The sequence below is a fragment of the Salmo salar genome, chromosome ssa29 (assembly GCF_905237065.1).
Source record: "Salmo salar chromosome ssa29, Ssal_v3.1, whole genome shotgun sequence".
NCBI classification, from domain to species: Eukaryota; Metazoa; Chordata; class Actinopteri; order Salmoniformes; family Salmonidae; genus Salmo; species Salmo salar.
Window position 1 is genome coordinate 27,553,934 of NC_059470.1, and position 27,598 is coordinate 27,581,531.

A 27,598-nucleotide genomic window follows, 5' to 3' on the forward strand; every position below is an offset into this window, starting at 1 on the left:
ACATTTACACATTAGATGGGGACTTTCTGCTCTAGACAAACACTGTGAAGTTGTGACTGAGCTTGGTTTGCAAGACAAAGCAGCGACTGTGCTAAAGCAAAATGTCATGGATAGACTGCAAGGCCAGCAGATAATGACTGAACAAACTCAGTGAATCTGTCTGACTTTGTAGCATTTTACTGGTTGGCCGATTAGATCTTTAAAGTCTGTATGAATGACATGACAATGAATTGGCCTCCCCTCCACATACTCTCCACGGATATCCACCAAGGATATGGTTGCCAACTATTTTCTGGATATAATTAAAGTTCTTCAACATTCATTACTTAGATTTATTTTTGTCAAACATATTTTTTATTTTTTTTATCTCCTGGAGTAGTTTTGACATACTGCTCACCACAGGTAGGTAAAAACAGACAATCTCTAAAAAGGCCAATATCAGTGAAGGAAGTTATGTGTCCTAAATATTACAGTTCACTGCTGTAACTGTGGATCACTTTCAGGCCAGCTGATGGTGAGTAACGTCAGTCCTGCCAGGTCTCATCCCAAGGCCTCAGGTAGACCTACTCATTGTACTGCTGCTCCATCCACCAGCTGTGTAGGTCATGCAGTCTCTGGCATGGCCGCGGGAACATGTTAGGGGGTGAGGATGTTGACATTTGTCGACAAGGTCTCTCCTGTGGTAAGGGGACTGCTCTCAGACAAGCCTCTCTCATTGGCAGTGGTTTCTGGGATAAGAGACAATATGTGACGGAGGATTACTCACCAAACAGAAGTACACACATCATACACTAGTTAACATGCCGTCAAGGCTAAGTCTAGCAGTACGGATGTTTACGTTTCGGTTGGAACCAAAATGTTCTAATCGTTTCACTCTGAACAGAACCATTATTTTTGTTCTTGTTCCGTTCCACTGTTCCGACCAAAAAATAAAGTTCTGAACCGGTTGAAACCCTAAAACACTAACGGTTTATATTGTTTCTTTGTTGTCACGTTTACCCCTGCTCCTCCCCTAACCCCAGTCCTGGGATTCATCATTACGCACACCTGGCATCCATCATTACGCACACCTGGCATCCATCATTACGCGCATCTGCAGATCATTATGATTCACACCATTACCTTCCTCATTACCTCCCCTTTATCTGTCCCTCCCTTACGTTCATTCCTCAGGTGGTTTTGTTCCTGTGTTCATACTATATCGCCACTGTTACGCTGTCTCGTTTCATGTTTGATTAAACGTTTCACCTGCTTCTCGACTCACAGCGTCATTGTTACAGAATACTGACTCACAAAACTATGGAAGCAGCAGGAATATCAAATGTCTCTGACGGTCGACGAACAAGCTCATCTTCTACGTCAACACCATGACCAGCTGGCACAACTGGGGACGGCTATGAAGAAGTACTTCGCAGTTTGCAACGTCTAGAACAACCCCCAGAGGCGTTGGCTTCGACTAGCGGAGGATACTTTTTAACCAGTCGAGCCAGCACAACAACCCATTCAGCAACCCGCTCAGGTTAGCGAGCGGGACCGGCTGCTGACCTGGGCACACACAGCTGTCGTCGCTTCACATCCAGGTGTTTCACACTATCCAGTCCATCTCTGGGAAATACTGGTGGCCCATGATAGCGCAGGACGTCACTCACTATGTCAACTCCTGCTCCGTATGTGCTCAAACCAAGTCTTCCCAGAATGCTCCAGCAGGGAAGCTCCTGTCGCTTCCCATGCCCGAGCAACCCTGGTCACATCTATCCATTGACTTTAACCAATCTCTCCTCTGATGGTTTCATCACCATTTTGGTGGTGGTCAATAGATTTTCTAAATCCGTTTTAATCCCTCTTCCTGGTCTCCCCACTGCTCTCCAGGTCACTGAGGCACTATTCCAGCAGGTCTTCTGGCATTATGGCCTTCCGGAGGACATCGTCCCCGACCGTTGCCCCCAATTCACATCATGAGTATGGAGGGCCTTTCTGGAGAAGCTCGGGGTCATGGTCAGCCTCAATTCCGGGTACCGGCCTCAGTCCAACGGGCAGGTGGAAAGGGTGAACCAGGAGCTGGGGAGGTTCCTGAGGAGTCACTGTCAGGACTGGCAGGGTGAGTGGGCACGATTCCTTCCATGGGCAGAGTATGCCCAGAACTAGATACATCACTCCTCCACTGGGTTGACCCCCTTCTAGTGTGTTCTGGTTTTTCAGCCAGCTCTGGCTCCGTGGACCCCGGGCCAGACCGACACTCCTGCGGTTGATGAGTGGTTTGATGCCGTCCACCGTCAAAAGGAACAGGCAGACCGCCACTGCAGTGAGACCCCAGTGTTCCACTCTGGGATCACGTCTGGCTTCTACCAGGAACCTCCCACTCTGCCTGCCCTGCAAGAAACTGAGACCCCAGTTTGTGGGGACATTCAAGCTTCTCCGGAGGGTCAACGAGGTGACGTATAGGTTACAGCTTCCCAGTCACTATTATCTCACCCTCTTTTCATGTTTCCCTTCTCATGCCGGTGGCTCCAGTTCCACTAGCTGATGCTGTCGTCCCCCCCCCCAGACATAGAGGGGAGTCCGGCGTATGTTGTCAGATCCCTACTGAACTACCGGCGTCGTGGGGGTCGGCTACAGTCACTGGTGGATTGGGAGGGGTATGGCCCAGAGGAGCGGTGTCGGGTTCCAGTGGAGGACATTCTGGACATCATCTGTGACTTCCACCTTTGCCGCCCAGACCAACCTGGGGGGGGGGGTACTGTCATGTCTACTGCTGTTTCTCCCGTTCGTCGCCGGAGTACTAACCAACGGTCCTGGGATTCATCATTACGTACAGCTGCTGATCATTATGATTCACACCTGGACTCCATTACCTCCCCTTTATCTGTCCCTCGTTCATTCCTCAGTCGGTATTGTTCATGCTATGTTGCCACATACACTGTCTCGTTTCATGTTTAATAAAACAAACGTTGCACCTGCTTCTCGACTCACAGCATCATCGTTACGTTTATGTTCCTTTTTAAACTTCAATATGTTTTTTTAACATTTAGCTGAACATGAAATTACTTCACAAATAAGTGTGAAAAGAGTAGCTTGCTAACACACAGCTTGCACACACTGGCAAAGATACTCATCTGGCAGGCAGACACTGGAATACGTTTCTGAGTGACCAAGGGAGGGCTTTGTACAGTATATGCACTTTGTTTTTTGGGGGGACTGAAAAAAAAAATGCACAGAATGTAAAAACTTTATTAACCGGTTCCCATGCTTTTAAATAACAGTTGTCTTCCGGAACAGTACAGATCACTTGTTACCGGTTCTGATTCTGTTCCTCTAAATATTGTGTTATTTTTTGGTTCTGTGAACCAGTTCCAACCCCTGGTGTAAATGCCTCCTCTAGCTCTACAGGTACATTGGATTATGCTACACAGGCTTCTAGATCTAACAATACTCCTGACTCCTGATTTAAGTATTCACTCTGTTCTGACCACCATACTCCTGCCAAGTGTTCTTCATTATCCTCTTACACCTTCTTGTGGTCTGTCCTGGATACTACAGTTGGTTGAGGGTCTGTCCTGGATACTATTGTTGAGGGTCTGTCCTAGACACTACAGTTAGTTGAGGGTCTGTCCTAGACACTACAGTTAGTTGATGGTCTGTCCTGGATACTATTGTTGAGGGTCTGTCCTAGACACTACAGTTAGTTGATGGTCTGTCCTAGACACTACAGTTGGTTGAGGGTCTGTCCTGGATACTACAGTTAGTTGATGGTCTGTCCTGGATACTACAGTTGGTTGATGGTCTGTCCTGGACACTACAGTTAGTTGATGGTCTGTCCTGGATACTACAGTTAGTTGAGGGTCTGTCCTGGATACTACAGTTAGTTGAGGGTCTGTCCTGGATACTACAGTTTGGTTGAGGGTCTGTCCTGGATACTACAGTTAGTTGAGGGTCTGTCCTGGATACTACAGTTAGTTGAGGGTCTGTCCTGGATACTACACACACTCCACAGTAAGGCTGGACTGTGACTTACCTTTCACTGGCTTCATCTCACTGGTTTCCTCTGGTCTCTTTCTGGGCTTGGACTGGTTACCTGGTGACAGGAAAAGGGACATCAGGTACAGATAGGGTAAATGTAGAAGTATTTAAACCGTCATTTTACCTGCAAGCTCATTCAGCCTTAGTTCTCTCAGTATTACTACACATTTGTGATTAGACAGATAATGTAGGGTTAACTATAATAATAAACCTTTCCCCCTGGCCATACTCCTTACCTCTGACTTTAAGATATCCCAGAATTCCTGTGAGGGCGAGAGCCAGCACTGCTATCACCACGGCAATGATCCACCACCGAGACTCCTCTTGACTTCGCATACGCTCACCTACACACATAAAATACACACAGGTAATATACACACAGGTAATATACACACGCACTGATTCTGTACCTTATTGACTCTGCCCTGGATTATGGACCTCTGCCTGCCTTTGACCTGTCTTTTGCTTGCCCCCTGTTTGGGTCAATAAATGTCTGACTCTAGCTGTCTGCATCTGGGTCTTATCCTGAGTTCTGATACACACAGGTAACAGACACACAGTACCTCTCTCTCTCTCTCCCTCTCTCTCTCTCTCTCTCTCTCTGAGATCAATGGAGTAGAAGGGAAGGATACCTGTTGTATTCGGCGCATGTGACAAATACAATTTTATTTGATTTAGTGTGTGTAGGTGTGAGTGTTCTCTCACCAGTGACAGCTGAGATGTTGACCCCGGTGTGTTCTGTGTGTGTGTTCTGGGGGGAAGAGTAAACACAGGTATAGGTCCCTGTGTGTTCCAGACTGACTGGGTTGACCAATTGCAGCGATCCGTCACCAAGCGCAACTTTGAGGACGTCCAATCTTGCACAGACCTCCCAGGGCGCTGAGGCAGAACTGAGCTGGGATTGGCTGTCGTAGGTGAGGATGAGGGCCTCTTCGTTGTGATTTGTGAAACTCCAGGAGAGGGAGGATTTAGGCTGGTAGGGTGGGGCATGGCAAGGAATGGTCAGATCCTTCCCTTCTACTCCATTGATCTCTGAGAGAGAGCGAGAGAGAGAGCGAGAGAGATTACAAAAAGCTTTTAAAGTTTTACAAAACAGTGTATGTGAGTGTGTAATACCTCTTTCTCTGAGTGAAGCGGTCCAGGTCTGTGATCCATAGGAGGAGTTGACAGTACAGATGTAGGTGAGCTCTGATTGGCTGTTCAGCCTCCTCAGCCGGCTCTCCACCGCATACAGCCCCTGTCGGTCAGCCAGTTTACGCGTTATTGGTCGAAGTGGTTGGGCGGTGGGCGGGTCAGTTGCCCAGGCAACGTGAGGGGCGGGGTAGACGTGTCGAGTGGTACACTTCACCTCTTCATAGCCACTTAGTCTGGACAACTCCAGAGACAGGGCCCGGATGGGCGCTACACACACATATATATATATATATATATATCAGTCGTTGTGTGTGTGTGTGTGTATATATATATATACACACACACACACACACACACACACACACATATATATATATATATATATATATATATATATATACACACACACACACACGCCAACTGATCATACATTGATAGAACATTGACAGTCACTGTGGTTGTGTCTACCATTTGATTGACAGCTTGACTCACCCTCCACCCTGACGATGACATGGGCTTCGTGCACGCCTGCAGAGGTACGCACGTGACACTTGTATCTGCCGCGGTCCCTGGGGCCACACCCCCTCAGGTGCAGCGATGCGTTACCATGGGAGACCATGTGTGTGAAGAGGGAGGTGCGGCCAGCGTACTGCTCATGCTCACTCCACTCCCCTCCTCTCTGGAAGGAGTGGACAGGCACTTCCTGTTTGAGCCAGCGGATGACCTCATCACTGTCTGGCTGGAAGCTGCAGGGCAGGACACAGTCTTCCAAGAACGCACACGTCACGTGAGCATCTGTAAAGAGATCACACACACCTGTCAATACACCTTAGGGCCTATTGGCAATCAGAGGAATTCAGTCAAGTAAACCTGCATTGCATTCATATAAACACCATGTGGCGGAGTGAAACCACAGTGGTTCACTGTACAAACAACAGATAGACTCCTCTTTCTTTGTGTGTGTGTGTGTGTGTGTGTGTGTGTGTGTGTGTGTGTGTGTGTGTGTGTGTGTGTGTGTGTGTGTGTGTGTGTGTGTGTGTGTGTGTACCTGAACACATCTCCAACCAACTAAAACAAACATGGTACGCTGATCATTCTTGGCTTTTATTATATGCAACCAAGCATGAAGTTGCTACTCCTATCAGACACACACACCTCCCTATGTGCTACGTGTCACAATTCTTACTCAGCTCTTTGAGTCATCTCACCTGCCTGCTTACCACAACCTTGAACCTTTAACCGTTATTGATCATTGAACACAGGGTTAGTCAACTTTCTTCCTGGAGAACAGCAGGTACTTCAGCTTTTTGAGTTGACCTTTTTTGCTTTAGAACTGGCCAAGTAGGTGAAATTAAACCAATCGCTGATTGATTAATTATCTCAGTTAGAGAGGTAATTAGTAAAGTCAGGTGTGGTGGAGCAGTTCCATCTGGGAACCAGGCTACAAGATCTCACACGGTCTGACACGGTCTCACACGGTCTGACACGGTCTGACACGGTCTGATACGGTCTGACACGGTCTGACACGGTCTGATACGGTCTGACTTCAGTATTCAAAGTTTGTCCAGGGAAAGTGTGGGGGTGAACATCATGTTTTGACGGTTAAGTTTAGGCATTCATTCCGATTGGTTAAGCTAAAGTTTAAGGTTTGGTATAGGGTAAAAATAAAATAAATATAAAATGTGTGCCGAGCACTGGGATTGAACCTGTGGTCTTCAGAGCTGGAGCTCATGATTGGGTAGAGTAGCACTGGGATTGAACCTGGGATCTTGGAAGCTGGAGCACGTGTCGTACGCCCATCCGCCATCTCCATCCATAATGCCCTAGCAAGCAGCGGACCTACTTGATCATAAGTGCTCACTGTTGCCCCTAGTGGCCAGTCCTGAAGGCATCTCCTGACATCCTGGGGACCTGGAATACTGCACTGGTCTGGTGTGACCTGGCTGCTACAGGATCAGGGTTCTAATCACCTGCTCTAACCAACCAGTTACCAAATCACCTAAACTCACCATGTCAATCTGGGCCAATCAGAGGCAGTCTCACCTGGGGTTGTAGTCTGAGTTGAGGTGCTGATCCACAGAAGGAGACAGGTCCAGGTGTATGTCACTGCCATGTCAATCTCTCTCACACACGTGTACACACGTGCACATACTCACAAAAACACACATCCAGAGACAGTGACACACACGTCCGTCCAATCTTCACTTCTGTGGTCACCGTCTCTTCCTCGAGGTTTATCTTCCTCCACGAGCCTCTCTCTCGTTGTCCTGTGTGTCTCTCTTCTCTTTGTAGTGTAGAAACACACACACATTCAGAGCTAATGAGAGACATGCGGTGTGGTAGCAATAACGTGACAGGACATGTTCAGGAGGCTGTGGCTAATAGAGTTTGCTCTCCTAATTGGGGGGCGGAGGGGGGGGTGCTAAGAGAGACATCTAGTTGAGGTTTCCTTTCTTCTCCCCTCCCTCCATGTCTTCCTGTGTGTGTTTCCCCTCTCTTTCCTTATCATATCTTATCTCTCTTTACTCATATCTTATCTCTCTCTTTCTTAATCATATCTATTTCTTTCCTCATATCTTATATCTCTCTTTCCTTATCATATCTTATCTCTCTCTTTCCTTATCGTAACTTATCTCTCTCTTTCCTTATCATATCGTATCTCTCTCTTTCCTTATCATATCGTATCTCTCTCTTTCCTTATCATATCTTATCTCTCTCTTTCCTTTTTCCTTATCGTATCTTATCTCTCTCTTTCCTTATCGTATCGTATCTCTCTCTTTCCTTATCGTATCTTATCTCTCTTTCCTTATCGTATCTTTCTTTCCTTATCGTATCTCTCTCTTTCCTTATCGTATCTTATCTCTCTTTCCTTATCGTATCTTTCTTTCCTTATCGTATCTCTCTCTTTCCTTATCGTATCTTATCTCTCTTTCCTTATCGTATCTTATCTCTCTTTACTTATCGTATCTTATCTCTCTCTTTCCTTATCGTATCTTATCTCTCTCTTTACATATCGTATCTTATCTCTCTCTTTCCTTATCATATCTTCTCTCTCTTTCCTTATCGTATCTTCTCTCTCTTTCCTTATCGTATCTTCTCTCTCTTTCCTTATCATATCTTCTCTCTCTTTCCTTATCATATCTTATCTCGCTCTTTCTTTATGTGATAGTTCAAGATGTAGTGTAGAGCATGACAGAGCAGAAGAGAATAGAAGAAGGGAAGAGAAGAGAAGGGAAGGGAAGAGAAGGGAAGCGAAGAGAGGAGATGAGAGTAGGTCACATCTGCTACATATTCTACAGTCTATTCACTGTAATGTAAGAGTGCCAAATCATCTTTATTCAATCACATCAAAACACACACACACCCACACACAAACACAAACACAAACACACTCACGCACCTACAAACACACACACACGCACACACGCACGCACGCACGCACGCACACACACACACACACACACCATACATGAGATAGATCACAGGGCAGAGAAAACACAGGACAGAGGGCAGAGCAGCACATGGAAAAAGTTAGAGTGAGGTTAGACATCAAACAGGATAATCACACACTCATGGAGTCATTATCATCTGGTGCAGTCTTCTCTGCTCCTCCTCTCGCACACCATTGCACACTTTTGTTCTAGCTCCCCACACGGGCACATTCAACTAATCACGGGCTTGATGATTTGTTGATTAGCTGAATCAGGTGTGGTAGTGAAGGGCTACAACAAAAAGGTATATCCTTGGAGATACCAGAATTTAAAAAACAAACAAACACTGACCTAGTGTAGCGCAATAACGTCCCAGAGCTAACAGAAATAACTCTATGTTTCCCTGTTCATAAAGCAGATACTCTTGACATGGCCATACTGACTTGATAGCTAACAGCAGTCATCTGTAGCTTACTGTATAAGGTGCTGATCAGTTATTGATCGTGGTGGGTGGAAAACACCCCTGGTGTTTGCTCTAGTCAGGATTGTAAGGGTTAGTTTAAGGAATGGACTACATGACTGAATTCCCATACAAGTTTTCATACAAAATGTAAAAATAGTATTTGGTATTTGGTATTTTATTAGGATCCCCATTAGCTGTTGCAAAAGCAGCAGCTACTCTTCCTGGGGTTCACACAGAACATGAAACATGACATAATACATAACATTAATAGACAAGAACAGTTCAAGGACAGAACTACGTCAATAAAAATCAAATAAGTATAGAGATAATACAAGTCTATGAAGTGTGTGTGTGTTCAGTGCCCTGTGGTGTATGGCTCTCTAGTGATGAAGATAACTTTATCTTCTAGAAAATGGAGAGAATAAGAGAATGAAAAGCAGACTTACGTGAGTTCCACGTCAAGCAGAGCGAGACAAAATGAGAGAGGGAGATGAGAGAGAGAGCTGCTCCCTACTTCTTTTGAAAGTGAGGAGTTTGACTGGACTAACAGGTTACTTAGAGAACACTTGCACGCACACGTGCGAGAACACACACCAGCCCCCTCTCTTTCCTCTCTTACACACTCACACCACATACACACACATTTCCCAATGTACTGAAGGAGAGTCAGGGGGGTAATTACACACACACCCCTCTGGATGGGCGGAGTTAGAGGGGCGAAAAACACAAACCCATTAGAGAGAAGTCAAGTACTGATTTGGTCATACAGTGGATATACAATGCCTTTAGAATGTATTCATACCCCTTGAATATTCTGCATTTTGTTGTGATACAGCCTGAATTACATCACCCATCTACACACAATAACCCATAATGACAAATTGAAAACATGTTTTTAGAAATGTTAGCAAATTTATTGAAAATTAAATACAGAAATATCTCATTTACATATTGTAAGTATTCACACCACCGAGTCAATACTTTGTAGATACGCCTTTGGTGGCGATTACAGCTTTGAGTCGTCTTGGGTATGTCTGTATCAGCTTTGAGTCGTCTTGGGTATGTCTGTATCAGCTTTGCACATCTGGATTTGGGGATTTTCTCCCATTCTTCCTTCCAGATTTTCTCAAACTCTGTTAATGGGTTAGATGGGGAGCGGCGGTGAACAGCAATCTTCACATTTTTCCACAGATTTTGAATAGGATTGAAGTCTGGGCTTTGGCTGGGACACTCAAGGACTTTAACATTCTTATTCTGAAGCCATTCCAGCATTGCTTTGGCTGTATGCTTGGGGTCATTGTCCTGTTGGAATGTAAATCTTCACCCCAGTCTAAGGTTGTTTGCACTCTGAAGCAGGTTCTCATCAAGGATTTGCCTGCATTTGGCTCCATTCATTGTTCCCTCTATCCTTACCAGTCTCCCAGTCTCTGCTGCTTAAAAGCTTCCCCATAGCATGATGCTGCCACCACCATGCTTCACGATAGGAATATGTTAGACGGGTGATGAGTTTTGCCTAATTTTCTCCAGACATAGCACTTTGCATTCAAGCCAAAGAATTACATTTTTGTCTCATCAGACCACAGAATCTTTTGCCTTGTGCTCTCAGTCTTTCACGTGCCTTTTTGCAAAGTCCAGGCATGCTGTCATCTGCCTTTTTCTCAGGAGTGGCTTCCGTGTGGCCACTCTCCGATAAAGATCGGTGAAGTGCTGTAGAGACTGTTGTCCTTCTGGCAGGTTCTCAGCCAAGGAACTCTGCAGTTCTGTCAGAGTGGTCATTGGATTCTTGGTCAACTCCCTGACCAAGGTCCTTCGGTTGCTCAGTTTGATCGGACGGACAGCTCACGGCAGAATCTGGGTAGTTCCATATTTTTTTCAATTTACCAATGATGGAGACCACTGTGCTCTTGGAAACTTTCAACACTCACAATTGTTTAATACCATTCCCAAGATATATACCTCATCACAATTCTATCTTGGAGATCTACGGAGGGTTCCTTTGACATCATGGTATAGTTTCTGCTCGGACATGCACTGTCAACTGTGGGACCTTACAGTATATAGACACGCTTGTTTCTTTCTAAATCATGTCCAAACAATTGAATTGGCCACAGGTGGAATTCAATCAAGTTCAATCAAGAAACATCTCAAGGATGATCAATGGAAACAGGATGCACCTGAGCTCATTTTCGAGTCTCATAGCAAAGGGTCTGAATACTTGTGTAAAGAAGGAATTTCTGTTTTTTATTTAATACATTTGCAAACATTTCAAAAAACCTTTTTTCACTTGTCAATATGGGGTGTTGTGTACATTTCTGAGGATTTTTATTTTATTTAATCCATTTTAGAATAAGACTGTAGCATAACAAAATGGGGTCTGAATACTTTCCCGAAGGCACTGTATATACACATATAAACTCAGCAAAAAAAGAAACGTCCTCTCACTGTCAACTGTGTTTATTTTCAGCAAACTCATTGCAAAGGGTCTGAATAAAATTAGGTATTTAAAAAAAATCTAAATTCAATACATTTACAAAGATTACTAAAACCTGTTTTCTCTTTGTCATTATGGAGTATTGTGTGATGAGGAAAAACAAATATTTAATACATTTTAGAATAAGACTGTAACGTAACAAAATGTGGAACAAGTCAAGGTGTCTGAATACTTTCCCGAATGCACTGTACAATGGGCATTCATGCATGTACACACATAACCCCCATACCCCCTGTAACCCTATACATTCTGTCATTCTTACCCCCTGACCTGCGTTTCAACTGGCTTCTGGCTATATCAGTCTTCATTAAGTTACGGAATGCGGTAAGGAATCTGGAGTGATTCTAGGGAGTAGCTGATTACCCAAATCAGGCAGTGTGTGTATGTGGGAAGGCTGTTGCAGAAACCGCAGGCAGTGTTTCTCCAATCACACCCTACAATTACAGGCTTATTAAAGAGACACATCACTCAACTATTGTAGGGTGTGTGTGTGTGTGTGTTTATAATGTGTGTTGTCTTTCCAGGCCTATAGACCATAAGCTGAAGAGGCAGGACAGCACCAAGTCTCTACTCATCAAGACTGAACGGCTGCTGAGGATCGAGGAACACGACTTCGCTACGAGACCTGGCTTTGGAGGTCAGAAACACACATGTGCCACATACACAGGAAACACCTCCATCTCTGTTGGCAGGTTGACATTTATTGGGATGAGTCTTGTCCTGGAGGCAGAACTAAACGATTCCGCTAGGTAGGCCAGCTGCAACGTCAAAATGGGCTATATTGTAAAAATGTATGAAAACCAAACTGTGCTTTTTGGTCTTAATTTAAGGTTAGGGTTTTGCAGAGCTGCCTCCAGAAGAAGATCCATGACGAAAAACGCTAACCTGCTCTTATGTCTCCCAATAAAACTAATCCAATCAGTCAATCTCTGTCCCCCTTTGATGATGCATGCAATAGCTGCGTTATGAGAGGATGTGCTGGCCAATGAGTTTCTTAGACATTGCTCCCAAACCAACACTGGCTCACATTATACTCACTGTGTGTGTGTGTGTGTGTGACAGAGCGAGAGAGAGAGAGAGAGAGAGAGATAGAGAGCAGAAAGAGAGAGAGCAACAGAGTTTGTGTTGAAGACAATCTTGTCTTTGTCTGGAACCAAAAGAGACAGCAAAGCTACCAACAAGTCAGACTATTCAGATAAATGAACATGACTGTTCACCAGCTAATATTTTCTTCTGACCATCTCTGTGTTTTCATGGAGAGGGTTGACTAGTTAATAAGGCTGTAACTTTTATATAGACATGTTTATTCTGATGGTTAATGAGTCACTGTGTAATCGGAGGAAGCAGATATTTGTGTGTGGTTTGTTTAATTGTGAGGTTAATTTAATGAAATGTGTATTGGTCTGAAAGGCTGCTGACATTCCGAGAAGATCAACATACTTCACACCCACTAAAAACTAATACATAAACACACACATGTTAACAAAGACACACACACTTCGCTAAGACACACACTCTCCTAGCATACCACAGCCTCACACCCCTTCCGCTCTAAACCACGTCCAGATGGTGTAAACAGTGTCCACATCCAGCCAGCAGTGTGTGTGTGTGTGACAGAGAGAAAGAGAGCCATCGCTGATCCTCTTTTCATTTGGTATTGTCTTGTCTGGTTCCAATCCCATTCATTACATGTTGTGTATTTAACCCTCTGTTCCCCCTCATTGTCGGTGATTGATTGTTTGTAAGCTATGTGTATGTAACGGCCGTCGGGAGAGAGAGTAGACCAAGGCGCAGCGGAGTTAGTGTTCATCATAGTTATTTAATTAACGTAAGAACACGATACAAAAAACAAGAAAACCGACAGCCAAAACAGTCCTGTCAGGTGCGAAACGAAACAGAAACAATTACCCACAAAACCCCAACGGAAAAACAGGCACTTATGTGTGACTCCCAATCAGCAACAACCAACAACAGCTGTGCCTGATTGGAAGCCACACGGCCAAAATCAATGAAACAGACAACATAGAAAATGAACATAGAACGCCCACCCAATGTAACACCCTGGCCTAACCAAAATAAAGAACAAAAAACCCTCTCTATGGCCAGGGCGTTACAGTGTAACATATGTTCTGGTGTGCGACAGGTTTTGTACCCAATTGTATTATTTTGTATATTTTGGTTTTCTGAGTTTTTGAGCACTAATTAAACTGCACTGTCTTATACCAAGTTCGATCTCCTGCGGCTGACTTCCCTGCCACTAGCACGCACCCTTACAGTGTGTGTGTGTGTGTGTGTGTGTGTGTGTGTGTGTGTGTGTGTGTGTGTGTGTGTGTGTGTGTGTGTGTGTGATCCCTTGTCCATATTGAGCTAGACTTCTTGGAACAGAGGTTGTGAGAGGGTTCCCGACCAGTTTATGATGTTGACAGTATAAAGAAATTGTACAGTGTTGAGCAGTGGTCACCACCCTGATCCTGATCTTGATACAGAGTAGAGCAGCAGTCACCAACCCTGATCTATATACAGAGTAGAGCAGTGATCACCAACCCTGATCTATATACAGAGTAGAGCAGTGGTCACCAACCCTGATCTATATACAGAGCAGAGCAGTGGTCACCAACCCTGATCCTGATCCATATACAGAGTAGAGCAGTGGTCACCAACCCTGATCTATATACAGAGTAGAGCAGTGGTCACCAACCCTGATCTTGATACAGAGTAGAGCAGTGGTCACCAACACTGATCCTGATACATAGCAGAGCAGTGGTCACCAACCCTGATCCATATACAGAGTAGAGCAGTGGTCACCAACCCTGATCTTGATACAGAGTAGAGCAGTGGTCACCAACCCTGATCCTGATCTATATACAGAGTAGAGCAGTTTGTCACCAACCCTGATCCTGATCTATATACAGAGTAGAGCAGTGGTCACCAACTCTGATCTTGATACAGAGTAGAGCAGTGGTCACCAACCCTGATCCTGATCTATATACAGAGTAGAGCAGTTTGTCACCAACCCTGATCCTGATCTATATACAGAGTAGAGCAGTGGTCACCAACTCTGATCTTGATACAGAGTAGAGCAGTGGTCACCAACCCTGATCCTGATCTATATACAGAGTAGAGCAGTTTGTCACCAACCCTGATCCTGATCTATATACAGAGTAGAGCAGTGGTCACCAACCCTGATCCATATACAGAGTAGAGCAGTGGTCACCAACCCTGATCCTGATCTATATACAGAGTAGAGCAGTGGTCGCCAACCCTGATCCATATACAGAGTAGAGCAGCGGTCACCAACCCTGATCTATATACAGAGTAGAGCAGTGGTCACCAACCCTGATCTTGATACAGAGCAGAGTAGTGGTCACCAACCCTGATCCTGATCTATATACAGAGTAGTGCAGCAGTCACCAAGCCTGATCCATATACAGAGTAGAGCAGCAGTCACCAACCCTGATCTATATACAGAGTAGAGCAGTGGTCACCAACCCTGATCTATATACAGAGTAGAGCAGTGGTCACCAACCCTGATTCTGATCCATATACAGAGTAGAGCAGCAGTCACCAACACTGATCCATATACAGAGTAGAGCAGTGGTCACCAACCCTGATCCTGATACAGAGTAGAGCAGTGGTCACCAACACTGATCCTGATCTATATACAGAGTAGAGCAGTTTGTCACCAACCCTGATCCTGATCTATATACAGAGTAGAGCAGTTTGTCACCAACCCTGATCCTGATCTATATACAGAGTAGAGCAGTGGTCACCAACCCCGATCCATATACAGAGTAGAGCAGCGGTCACCAACCCTGATCTTGATACAGAGCAGAGCAGTGGTCACCAACCCTGATCCATATACAGAGTAGAGCAGCGGTCACCAACCCTGATCTTGATACAGAGCAGAGTAGTGGTCACCAACCCTGAGCCTGATCCATATACGTAGTAGAGCAGTGGTCACCAACCCTGATCCTGATCTATATACAAAGTAGAGCAGTGGTCACCAACCCTGATCCTGATCTATATACAAAGTAGAGCAGTGGTCACCAACCCTGATTCTGATCCTGATACATAGCAGAGCAGTGGTCACCAACCCTGATCCATATACAGTGTAGAGCAGTGGTCACCAACCCTGATCCTGATCCATATACATAGTTTTGGTCACCAACCCTGATCCTGATACATAGCAGAGCAGTGGTCACCAACCCTGATCCATAAACAGAGTAGAGAAGTGGTCACCAACCCTGATCCTGATACGTATACAGAGTAGAGCAGTGGTCACCAACCCTGATCCTGGTCCTGATCCATTTACATAGTAGTGGTCACCAACCCTGATCCTGATACAGTGTAGAGCAGTGGTCACCGACCCTGATCCTGACGGAGTAGAGCAGTGATCACCAACCCTGATCCTGATCTATATACAGAGTAGAGCAATGGTCACCGACCCAGATCCTGATCTATATACAGAGTAGAGCAGTGATCACCAACCCTGATCCTGATCTATATACAGAGTAGAGCAATGGTCACCGACCCTGATCCTGACAGAGTAGAGCAGTGATCACCAACCCTGATCCTGATCTATATACAGAGTAGAGCAGTGGTCACCAACCCTGATCCTGATACAGTGTAGAGCAGTGGTCACCAACCCTGATCCTGATACACTGTAGAGCAGTGGTCACCAACCCTGATTCTGGAGGGCTACAGTACATCTTGTGCAGGTTTTAGTTCCAGCCACAGTTTCCAATACACCTGATTCAGTTAGTGAAGGGTCTTGTCATTAGCCTGTGCTATCTAGAACCTAAAAGGGTTCTTTGGCTGTCCCCATGGGATAACCCTTTGAATATCCCTTCTTGGTTCCAGGTAGAACTCTTTTGGGTTTCATGTAGAACCCATTCCACAGGGGGTTCTACCTGGAACCCAAAAGGGTTCTACCTGGCGCCCAACAGGGTTCTACCTTGAACCACAAAGGTAAAGTAGGTAACCACCACTAGCCTCAGTATTATTGGCCAATGTGCAACCATTGGAAAACAAACGGGATGATCTACGATTAAGACTATCCTACACCAACAGGACATTAAAAACTGTAATACCTTATGTTTCACCGAGATGTGGCTGAACGACGACATGGATAATATAGGGCTGGCTGGCTGGCTTCTCAGTGTTTCGTGTTGTGGAAATTAATGTATACTGAGAGAGACTTGGACAATTATTCAAACAATCAATCTTTATTAAACATTGATTAATTATTTCAATAATGAAATCTGTCGACCCCACATTCTTGAGTGTGTTGCCGAGAGCTTAACTTCTCTAGGGCCAGTGGGACGATTTCGTCCCACCTACGTAACAGCCAGTGGAATCCCGTGGCGCGTTATTCAAATACCTTAGAAATGCTATTACTTCAATTTCTCAAACATATGACTATTTTACACCATTTTAAAGACAAGACTCTCGTTAATCTAACCACACTGTCCGATTTCAAAAAGGCTTTACAACGAAAGCAAAACATTAGATTATGTCAGCAGAGTACCCAGCCAGAAATAATCAGACACCCATTTTTCAAGCTAGCAAATAATGTCACATAAACCCAAACCACAGCTAAATGCAGCACTAACCTTTGATGATCTTCATCAGATGACAATCTTAGGACATTATGTTATACAATACATGCATGTTTTGTTCAATCAAGTTCATATTTATATCAAAAACCAGCTTTTTACATTAGCATGTGACGTTCAGAACTAGCATACCCCCGCAAACTTCCGGTGAATTTACTAAATTACTCACGATAAACGTTCACAAAAAACATAACAATTATTTTAAGAATTATAGATACAGAACTCCTCTATGCACTCGCTATGTCCGATTTTAAAATAGCTTTTCGGTGAAAGCACATTTTGCAATATTCTAAGTAGATAGCCCGGCATCACAGGACTAGCTATTTAGACACCCACCAAGTTTAGCCCTCACCAAAGTCAGATTTACTATAAGAAAAATTTTATTACCTTTGCTGTTCTTCGTCAGAATGCACTCCCAGGACTTCTACTTCAATAACAAATGTTGGTTTGGTTCAAAATAATCCATAGTTATGTTCAAATATCCTCTGTTTTGTTCGTGCGTTCAAGACACTATCCGAAGTGTAAAGAAGGGTGACGCGCACGACGCGTTTCGTGACAAAAAAAATCTAAATATTCCATTACCCTACTTCGAAGAATGTCAACCGCTGTTTAAAATACATTATTATGCCATTTTTCTCGTAAAAAAACGATAATATTCCGACCGGGAAAGCGTGTTTACGTTCAAAGAGAGAGAAAATAAAAACATGGGGTCGCCTCGTGCACGCGCCTCAGTCTGATTGTCCTCTGATAGACCACTTACCAAAGGCGCTAATGTTTTTCAGCCAGGGGCTGGAATTACATCATTCAGCTTTTTCCCGGGTTCTGAGAGCCTATGGGAGCCGTAGGAAGTGTCACGTTACAGCAAAGATCCTCAGTTTTCAATAAAGAGAGTCAAGAAGAACAAGAACTTGTCAGACAGGCCACTTCCTGTAAGGAATCTTCTCAGGTTTTTGCCTGCCATATGAGTTCTGTTATACTCACAGACACCATTCAAACAGTTTTAGAAACTTTAGGATGTTTTCTATCCAAAGCCAATAATTATATGCATATTCTAGTTTCTGGGCAGTAGTAATAACCAGATTAAATCGGGTACGTTTTTTATCCGGCCGTGTAAATACTGCCCCCTAGCCCTAACAGGTTAACTGATAATGGAAAACAGAGATTTAATATAGGAGACCTAAAAATGCTTAGTCATGGCTGGTTCCACCTCTTCCATGCAGATCGGGGGGCATCACAATCCATCCTGGATTCATCCTGTAGTCATCTGCACCAGGTATCGATTCCCAGTTTCAAGAACGATAAGATACAATGAGGGTTTAGGTCTATTCCTCCAGGCTATCTCTATCTTAGGTCACACATACTACATCTTATCTATGGAATGCCAGCTGAAGGATTTTATCACCAAGTCATGAATCTATTGTCAGCTCAAGCTATCTCTAGTAAAACCATATGCCCAGATTAGCTGCAGGGAGCTACAGTGGAGACCATAAAACACAGCATTAGTAGAACAGAAATGTCTTACGGAAGTGGTCAGATGACGTGGATGCTACGCTACAGGACAGTTTTGCTAACACAGACTGGAATATGTTCCGGGATTCATCTAATGGCATTCAGGAGTATACCACCTCAATCACCGGCTTCATCAATCAGTGCATCGACAACATCGTCCCGATAGTGACAGTACATACATTTCCCAAGCAGAAGCCATGGATTACAGGCAACATCCGCACCAAGCTAAAGGCAAGAGCTGCTGCTTTCAAGGAGCACGACAGTAATCCAGACACATATAAGAAATCCCACTATGCCCTCAGATGAACCATCAACAGGCAAAGCATCAATACAGGATTAAGATTGAATCCTACTACACCGGCTCTAACGCTCGTCGGATGTGTCAGGGCTTGAAAACCTATTACGGACTACAAAGGGAAACCCAGCCACGAGCTACCCACTGACTCGAGTCTACCAAACGAGCTAAATTCCTTTTATGCTTGCTTCGAGGCAAGCAACACTGAAGCATGCATGAGAGCACCAGCTGTTCCAGACGAATGTGTGATCACGCTCTCTGCAGCCGATGTTAACAAGACCTTTAAACAGGTCAACATTCACAATGCAGTGGGGCCAGATGGATTACCAGGACGTGTACTCAAAGCATGCGTGGACCAACTGGCAAGTGTATTCACTGACATTTTCAATCTCTCCCTGACCACGTCTGTAATACCTACATGTTTCAAACAGACCACCAGGAAAGCCCAAGAAAGCGAAGGTGAACTGCCTAAATGATTACCGCCCCGTAGCACTCATGTCGGTAGCCATGAAGTGCATTGAAAGGCTGGTCATGGCTCACATCAACACTATCATGCCAGACACCCTAGACCCACTCCAATTCGCATACCACCACAACCGATCCACAGATGACGCAATCTCAATCGCACTCCAAATCAAATCAAATTTATTTTTATATAGCCCTTCGTACATCAGCTGATATTCTCAAAGTGCTGTACAGAAACCCAGCCTAAAACCCCAAACAGCAAGCAAAGCATGTGAAAGAAGCAAGGTGGCTAGGAAAAACTCCCTAGGAAAAACTCCCTAGAAAGGCCAAAAACCTAGGAAGAAACCTAGAGAGGAACCAGGCTATGAGGGGTGGCCAGTCCTCTTCTGGCTGTGCAGGGTGGATATTATAACAGAACATGGTCAAGATGTTAAAATGTTAAAATGTTCATAAATGACCAGCATGGTCAAATAATAATAATCATAGTAGTTGTCGAGGGTGCAACAAGCACGTCCGGTGAACAGGTCAGGGTTCCATAGCCGCAGGCAGAACAGTTGAAACTGGAGCAGCAGCACGGCCAGGTGGACTGGGGACAGCAAGGAGTCATCATACCAGGTAGTCCTGAGGCATGGTCCTAGGGCTCAGGTCCTCCGAGAGAAAGACAGAAAGAGAGAAAGAGAGAATTAGAGAGAGCATATTTAAATACACACAGGACACCGGATAAGACAAGAGAAATACTCCAGATGTAACAGACTGACCCTAGCCCCCAACACATAAACTACTGCAGCATAAATACTGGAGGCTGAGACAGGAGGGATCAGAAGACACTGTGGCCCCATCCGATGATACCCCGGACAGGGCCAAACAGGCAGGATATAACCCCACCCACTTTGCCAAAGCACAGCCCCCACACCACTAGAGGGATGTCTCCAACCACCAACTTACCGTCCTAAGACAAGGCCGAGTATAGCCCACAACGATCTCCGCCATGGCACAACCCAAGGGGGGGCGCCAACCCAGACAGGAAGACCACGTCAGTGACTCAACCCACTCAAGTGACGCACCCCTCCCATGGACGGCATGGAAGAACACCAGTAGGCCAGTGACTCAGCCCCTGTAAAAGGGTTAGAGGCAGAGAATCCCAGTGGAAAGAGGGGAACCGGCAAGGCAGAGACAGCAAGGGCGGTTCGTTGCTCCAGCCTTTCCGTTCACCTTCACACTCCTGGGCCAGACTATACTTAATCATAGGACCTACTGAAGAGATAACTCTTCAGTAAAGACTTAAAGGTTGAGACTGAGTCTGCGTCTCTCACATTGGTAGGCAGACCATTCCATAAAAATGGAGCTCTATAGGAGAAAGCCCTACCTCCAGCCGTTTGCTTAGAAATTCTAGGGACAATTAGGAGGCCTGCATCTTGTGACCGTAGCGTACGTGTAGGTATGTATGGCAGGACCAAATCGGAAAGATAGGTAGGAGCAAGCCCATGTAATGCTTTGTAGGTTAGCAGTAAAACCTTGAAATCAGCCCTTGCCTTAACAGGAAGCCAGTGTAGGGAGGCTAGCACTGGAGTAATATGATCAAATCTTTTGGTTCTTGTCAGGATTCTAGCAGCCGTATTTAGCACTAACTGAAGTTTATTTAGTGCTTTATCCGGGTAGCCGGAAAGTAGAGCATTGCAGTAGTCCAGCCTAGAAGTAACAAAAGCATGGATTAATTTTTCTGCGTCATTTTTGGACAGAAAGTTTCTGATTTTTGCAATGTTACGTAGATGGAAAAAAACTGTCCTTGAAACAGTCTTGATATGTTCTTCAAAAGAGAGATCAGGGTCCAGAGTAACGCCGAGGTCCTTCACAGTTTTATTTGAGACGACTGTACAACCATCCAGATTAATTGTCAGATTCAACAGAAGATCTCTTTGTTTCTTGGGACCTAGAACAATCATCTCTGTTTTGTCCGAGTTTAAAAGTAGAAAGTTTGCAGCCATCCACTTCCTTATGTCTGAAACACAGGCTTCTAGCGAGGGCAATTTTGGGGCTTCACCATGTTTCATTGAAATGTACAGCTGTGTGTCGTCCGCATAGCAGTGAAATGTAACATTATGTTTTCGAATGACATCCCCAAGAGGTAAAATATATAGTGAAAACAATAGTGGTCCTAAAATGGAACCTTGAGGAACACCGAAATTTACAATTGATTTGTCAGAGGACAAACCATTCACAGAGACAAACTGATATCTTTCCGACAGATAAGATCTAAACCAGGCCAGAACTTGTCCATGTAGACCAATTTGGGTTTCCAATCTCTCCAAAAGAATGTGGTGATCGATGGTATCAAAAGCGGCACTAAGATCTAGGAGCACGAGGCCAGATGCAGAGCCTCGGTCTGACGTCATTAAAAGGTCATTTACCACCTTCACAAGTGCAGTCTCAGTGCTATGATGGGGTCTAAAACCAGACTGAAGCGTTTCGTATACATTGTTTGTCTTCAGGAAGGCAGTGAGTTGCTGTGCAACAGCTTTTTCTAAAATTTTTGAGAGGAATGGAAGATTCGATATAGGCCGATAGTTTTTATAATTTCTGGATCAAGATTCGGCTTTTTCAAGAGAGGCTTTATTACTGCCACTTTTAGTGAGCTTGGTACACATCCGGTGGATAGAGAGCCGTTTATTATGTTCAACATAGGAGGGCCAAGCACAGGAAGCAGCTCTTTCAGTAGTTTAGTTGGAATAGGGTCCAGTATGCAGCTTGAGGGTTTGGAGGCCATGATTATTTTCATCATTGCGTCAAGAGATATAGTACTAAAACACTTTAGTATCTCCCTTGATCCTAGGTCCTGGCAGAGTTGTGTAGACTCAGGACAATGGAGCTTTGGAGGAATACCCAGATTTAAAGAGGAGTCTGTAATTTGCTTTCTAATGATCATGATCTTTTCCTCAAAGAAGTTCATAAATTTATTACTGCTGAAGTGAAAGCCATCCTCCATTTGCGAAGGCTGCTTTTTAGTTAGCTTTGTGACAGTATCAAAAAGAAATTTCGGATTGTTCTTATTTTCCTCAATTAAGTTGGAAAAATAGGATGATCGAGCAGCCGTAAGGGCTCTTCGATACTGCACGGTACTGTCTTTCCAAGCTAGTCGGAAGACTTCCAGTTTGGTGTGGCGCCATTTCCGTTCCAATTTTCTGGAAGCTTGCTTCAGAGCTCGTGTATTTTCTGTATACCAGGGAGCTAGTTTCTTATGACAGATGTTTTTAGTTTTTAGGGGTGCAACTGCATCTAGGGTATTGCGCAAGGTTAAATTGAGTTCCTCGGTTAGGTGGTTAACTGATTTTTGTCCTCTGACGTCCTTGGGTAGGCAGAGGCAGTCTGGAAGGGCATCAAGGAATCTTTGGGTTGTCTGAGAATTTATAGCACGACTTTTAATGCTCCTTGGTTGGGGTCTGAGCAGATTATTTGTTGCAATTGCAAACGTAATAAAATGGTGGTCCGATAGTCCAGGATTATGAGGAAAAACATTTAGATCCACAACATTTATTCCATGGGACAAAACTAGGTCCAGAGTATGACTGTGGCAGTGAGTAGGTCCAGAGACATGTTGGACAAAACCCACTGAGTCGATGATGGCTCCGAAAGCCTTTTGGAGTGGGTCTCTGGACTTTTCCATGTGAATGTTAAAGTCACCAAAAATTAGAATATTATCTGCTATGACTACAAGATCCGATAAGAATTCAGGGAACTCAGTGAGGAACACTGCATATGGCCCAGGAGGCCTGTAAACAGTAGCTATAAAAAGTGAGTGAGTAGGCTGCATAGATTTCATGACTAGAAGCTCAAAAGACGAAAACGTCATTGTTTTTTTTTTGTAAATTGAAATTTGCTATCGTAAATGTTAGCAACACCTCCGCCTTTGCCGGATGCACGGGGGTATGGTCACTAGTGTAACCAGGGGTGAGGCCTCATTTAACACAGTAAATTCATCAGGCTTAAGCCATGTTTCAGTCAGGCCAATCACATCAAGATTATTATCAGTGATTAGTTCATTGACTATAACTGCCTTGGAAGTGAGGGATCTAACATTAAGTAACCCAATTTTGAGATGTGAGGTATGACAATCTCTTTCAATAATGGCAGGAATGGAGGAGGTCTTTATACTAGTGAGATTGCTAAAGCGAACACCGCCATTTTTAATTTTGCCCAACCTAGATCGAGGCACAGACACGGTCTCAATGGGGAAAGCTGAGCTGACTACGCTGACTGTGCTAGTGGCAGACTCCACTAAGCTGGCAGGCTGGCTAACAGCCTGCTGCCTGGCCTGCACCCTATTTCATTGTGGAGCTAGAGGAGTTAGAGCCCTGTCTATGTTCGTAGATAAGATGAGAGCACCCCTCCAGCTAGGATGGAGTCCGTCACTCCTCAACAGGCCAGGCTTGGTCCTGTTTGTGGGTGAGTCCCAGAAAGAGGGCCAATTATCTACAAATTCTATCTTTTGGGAGGGGCAGAAAACAGTTTTCAACCAGCGATTGAGTTGTGCTGTAGAGCTCATCACTCCCCCTAACTGGGAGGGGGCCAGAGACAATTAATCGATGCCGACACATCTTTCTAGCTGATTTACACGCTGAAGCTATGTTGCGCTTGGTGACCTCTGACTGTTTCATCCTAACATCGTTGGTGCCGACGTGGATAACAATATCTCTATACTCTCTACACTCGCCAGTTGTAGCTTTTTTTAGCTCCACACTGCCCTTTCCCACCTGGACAAAAGGAACACCTATGTGAAAATGCTGTTCATTGACTACAGCTCAGCCTTCAACAAAGCTCATCACTAAGCAAAGGACCATGGGACTAAACACCTCCCTCTACAACTGGATCCTTGACTTCCTGACGAGCTGCCCCCAGGTGGTAAGGGTAGAACACTTCTGCCACGCTGATCCTCAACACTGGGGCCCCTCACGAGTGCGTGCTTAGTCCCCTCCTGTACTCCCTGTTCACCCACGACTGCATGTCCAAGCATGACTCCAACACCATCATTAAGTTTGCTGATGACACAACAGCGGTAGGCCTGATCACTGACAACGATGAGACCTGACAGTGTGGTGCCAGGACAACAACCTCTCCCTCAATGTGAGCAAGACAAAGGAGTTGATCGTGGACTATAGGAAAAGGTGGGCTGAACATCAACGGGCTGTAGTGGAGCGGGTCGAGAGTTTCAAGTTCCTTGGTGTCCACATCACCAACAAACTATCATGGTTCAAACACACCAAGACAGTTGTGAAGAGGGCACAACAACACCTTTTCCCCATCAGGAGACTGAAAAGATTTGGCATGGGTCCCCAGATCTTCAAAAAGTTATACAATTGCACCATAGAGAGCATCCTGACCAGTTGCATCATCGCCTGGTATGGCAACTGCTTGGCATCTGACAGTAAGGCGCTACAGAGGGTAGTGCGTATGGCCCGGTACATCACTGGGGTCAAGCTTCCTGCCATCCAGGACCTATATACTAGGCGGTATCAGAAAATTGTCAAAGACTCCAGTCACCCTAGTCATAGACTGTTCTCTCTGCTACTGCAAGGCAAGCGGTACCGGAGCACCAAGTACAGGAACAATAGGCTCCTTAACAGCTTCTACCTCCAAGCCATAAGACTGCTGAACAATTAATCAAATGGCCACCCAGACTATTTTTGACCCCCCCTTTGTTTTTACACTGCTGCTACTCGCTGTTTATTATTAATGCATAGTCACTTTACAAATGACCTCAACTAACCTGTACCCCCGCACATTGACTCGGTACCGGTACCCCCTGTATATAGCCTCGTTATTGTTATGTAATTTTGTTGCGTTCCTTTTTATTTGTTTTTATTTTTTACTTTTATTTAGTTATTAAATATTTCATTAACTCTATTTTTTGAACTGCATTGTTGGTTAAGGGCTTGTAAGTAAGCATTGCACGGTAAGGTCTACACGGTGCATGTGACAAATACAATTTGATTTGATTCTTCTATGGGGACAGCTGAAGAACCCTTTTGGAACCCTTTTTTCTAAGTGTACACATTGCAGCTCTCCAGGACCAGGGTTGGAGACAACCAGAGAATAGCCCTGATTAATGACCTCAGTGTGATGTTATGTGTGTGGGTGTAGCAGGAAGCAGGAATTTGTGGGTGTTTGTTGCTCTGGTTTGGTGGTTTGGGGCGTGGTGAGGTTCTCCTCCGGTCCTGATGAGCTATGTGTGTGTGTGTGTGTGTGTGTGTGTGTGTGTGTGTGTGTGTGTGTGTGTGTGTGTGTGTGTGTGTGTGTGTGTGTATGTTCTCAGGTGCAGCCATCCCTGTGGGCATTGATGTCCAGGTGGAGAGTATCGACATCATCTCAGAGGTCAACATGGTAGGACCCTGTGTACCCTGGGTGTATAATCTATACACGTGTGCGTATAATCAAACCACGTGTCTGAACAATCTTCTGTGTTCTGCTGAGGGCATCACCATGACCCTGTACCTGCGTCACTCCTGGAAGGATGAGCGGCTGGCTTTTCTGTCTAGTAGCAACGTTAGCAGGACGTTTGGAGTGTGTCTGGTGAAGAAGACGTGGGTTCCTGATGTGTTCTTTGCCCACTCGAAGAGGTCCTTCATCCACGACACCACCATAGAGAACATCATGATCAGGGTCTATCCTGACGGAAGCATACTCTACAGCATCAGGTAAAGCATCAGCGTGTGAGTGTGTGTATATTACTATGCTGTATGTAGGTATACTATATCTTATCTCTTTTTATATGATTATTATGTTGTTATAGGATCACAGTGACTGCTCTCTACTCCATAGACTTCAGAACTGTTCACTACAACTAGAGAGCTGTGAGTCACACACACATACACACACACACACACACACACACACACACACACACACACACACACACACACACACACACACACACACACACACACACACACACACACACACACACACACATCACGTGCATGCACTAACACAAACATGCACACATATTTACATAAATAAACATTCACCCACACTAAACATCCGATTGCTGATTGATTGGTTACACAAATACATACCACACTTTCTCTCTCCCCCGTTCTAGATGCGTATAATGACAATGATTTGATGTTGTTTTGGAAAGTATCTGAGGACAGATGAGATTGTTCTCTCTCTGTTGTTCGTCAAGAAGTTTCACCCTTCCAGCGGCCTCGCCTTCTACAGCAGCACGGGTCTGTCTGAGTATTTATGTGTGTGTGTTTTGCGTTCTTTGTGTGTCTCGTCTTTTGTAGCTATTAGACTAACGTACGGCTTCTTTAAGAAAACCCTCAACTTTTCTCTCTCTCTCCCCCTCTCACCACATTACCCTCATTCGTTCTTTCTCTCCCCCTCTCTCCCCCCATTATCCTCTCACTTTCTTTCTCTCTCCATCACCTTTCCTTTCTGTCTCTCTCCAGATTGGTGTAACAGCTTGTTAATAAACTTCATCCTGAGGAGACACTTCTTCATGCTGCAGACCTATTTCCCCAGCCTGCCGATGGTGCTGCTCCCTCTGAATCGACAGGAGGGCTGTGCCTGCACGCGTCACCCTGGGTTAACACACACACACAAACGCACAAACACACCTGGACACACACCCCTGAACACACCTGGCTAGAGCTAAACACACACACACACACCAATTCACATGATTATACTTCTACATACTAAATACAGTACATAATAGTTTATACACACACACCTCTCCCTTTAGGAGCTCTCGAGTTGGCGCAGCGGTCTGTATCTCAGTGCTTGAGGCGTCACTGCAGACAACCTAGTTCGATTCCAGGCTGTATCACAACCGGCTGTGATTGGGAGTCCCATAGGGCGGCGCACAATTGGCCCAGAGTCGTCCGGGTTTGGCCAGTGTAGGCCGTCATTGTAAATAAGAAATTGTTCTTAACTGACTTGCCTAGTTAAATAAAGGTTAAATAAATAAATACAAAATTAGAGCTATCCAACCCTAACACGCCTTCTGTCCCCCACACAGACCTCTCCCTTTAGAGATCTCCAGACAAATCAAATCAAATCGAATTTAATTTGTCACATACACGTGTTTAGCAGATGCATCTCAGAGGTCTTGTGTTTCTAGCTCCAACAGTGCAGTAATATCTAACAAATAATATCTAACAATTTCATAACAATACACAC

General features: G+C 44.8%; 2 protein-coding genes, 1 long non-coding RNA gene and 1 pseudogene across 3 annotated transcripts in view; 2 read left to right on the forward strand and 2 right to left on the reverse strand.

Moving 5' to 3' along the window:
- Nucleotides 1-704, reverse strand: part of LOC106594497 (V-set domain-containing T-cell activation inhibitor 1) — a 43,227-nt gene extending 42,523 nt beyond the window's left edge. Inside the window, exon 1 of the mRNA XM_045710592.1 lies at nt 568-704. The gene's annotated coding sequence lies outside the window, so the exon portion shown is untranslated. The remainder of the gene's footprint in view (nt 1-567) is intronic.
- Nucleotides 319-9,675, reverse strand: LOC106590507 (V-set domain-containing T-cell activation inhibitor 1). The gene is made up of 8 exons (XM_014181593.1): nt 9,492-9,675; nt 7,195-7,435; nt 5,644-5,946; nt 5,134-5,418; nt 4,723-5,049; nt 4,254-4,361; nt 4,013-4,072; nt 319-728 (listed from the first exon to the last, which is right to left on the reverse strand). Exons 2-8 carry the CDS (start codon nt 7,262-7,264, stop codon nt 637-639), a joined length of 1,245 nt encoding a protein of 414 aa, XP_014037068.1. The 5' UTR covers nt 7,265-7,435; nt 9,492-9,675; the 3' UTR covers nt 319-636.
- Nucleotides 724-2,958, forward strand: LOC123731533 (uncharacterized). Its single transcript, XR_006762689.1, has 2 exons — nt 724-2,431; nt 2,546-2,958. It is a non-coding gene; the product is annotated as an uncharacterized lncRNA (long non-coding RNA).
- A 2,180-nt stretch (nt 9,676-11,855) lies between the features above and the next one.
- On the forward strand, nt 11,856-27,531 carry LOC106590499 (gamma-aminobutyric acid receptor subunit rho-3-like; annotated as a pseudogene).
- The last annotated feature ends 67 nt before the right edge of the window (nt 27,532-27,598 follow it).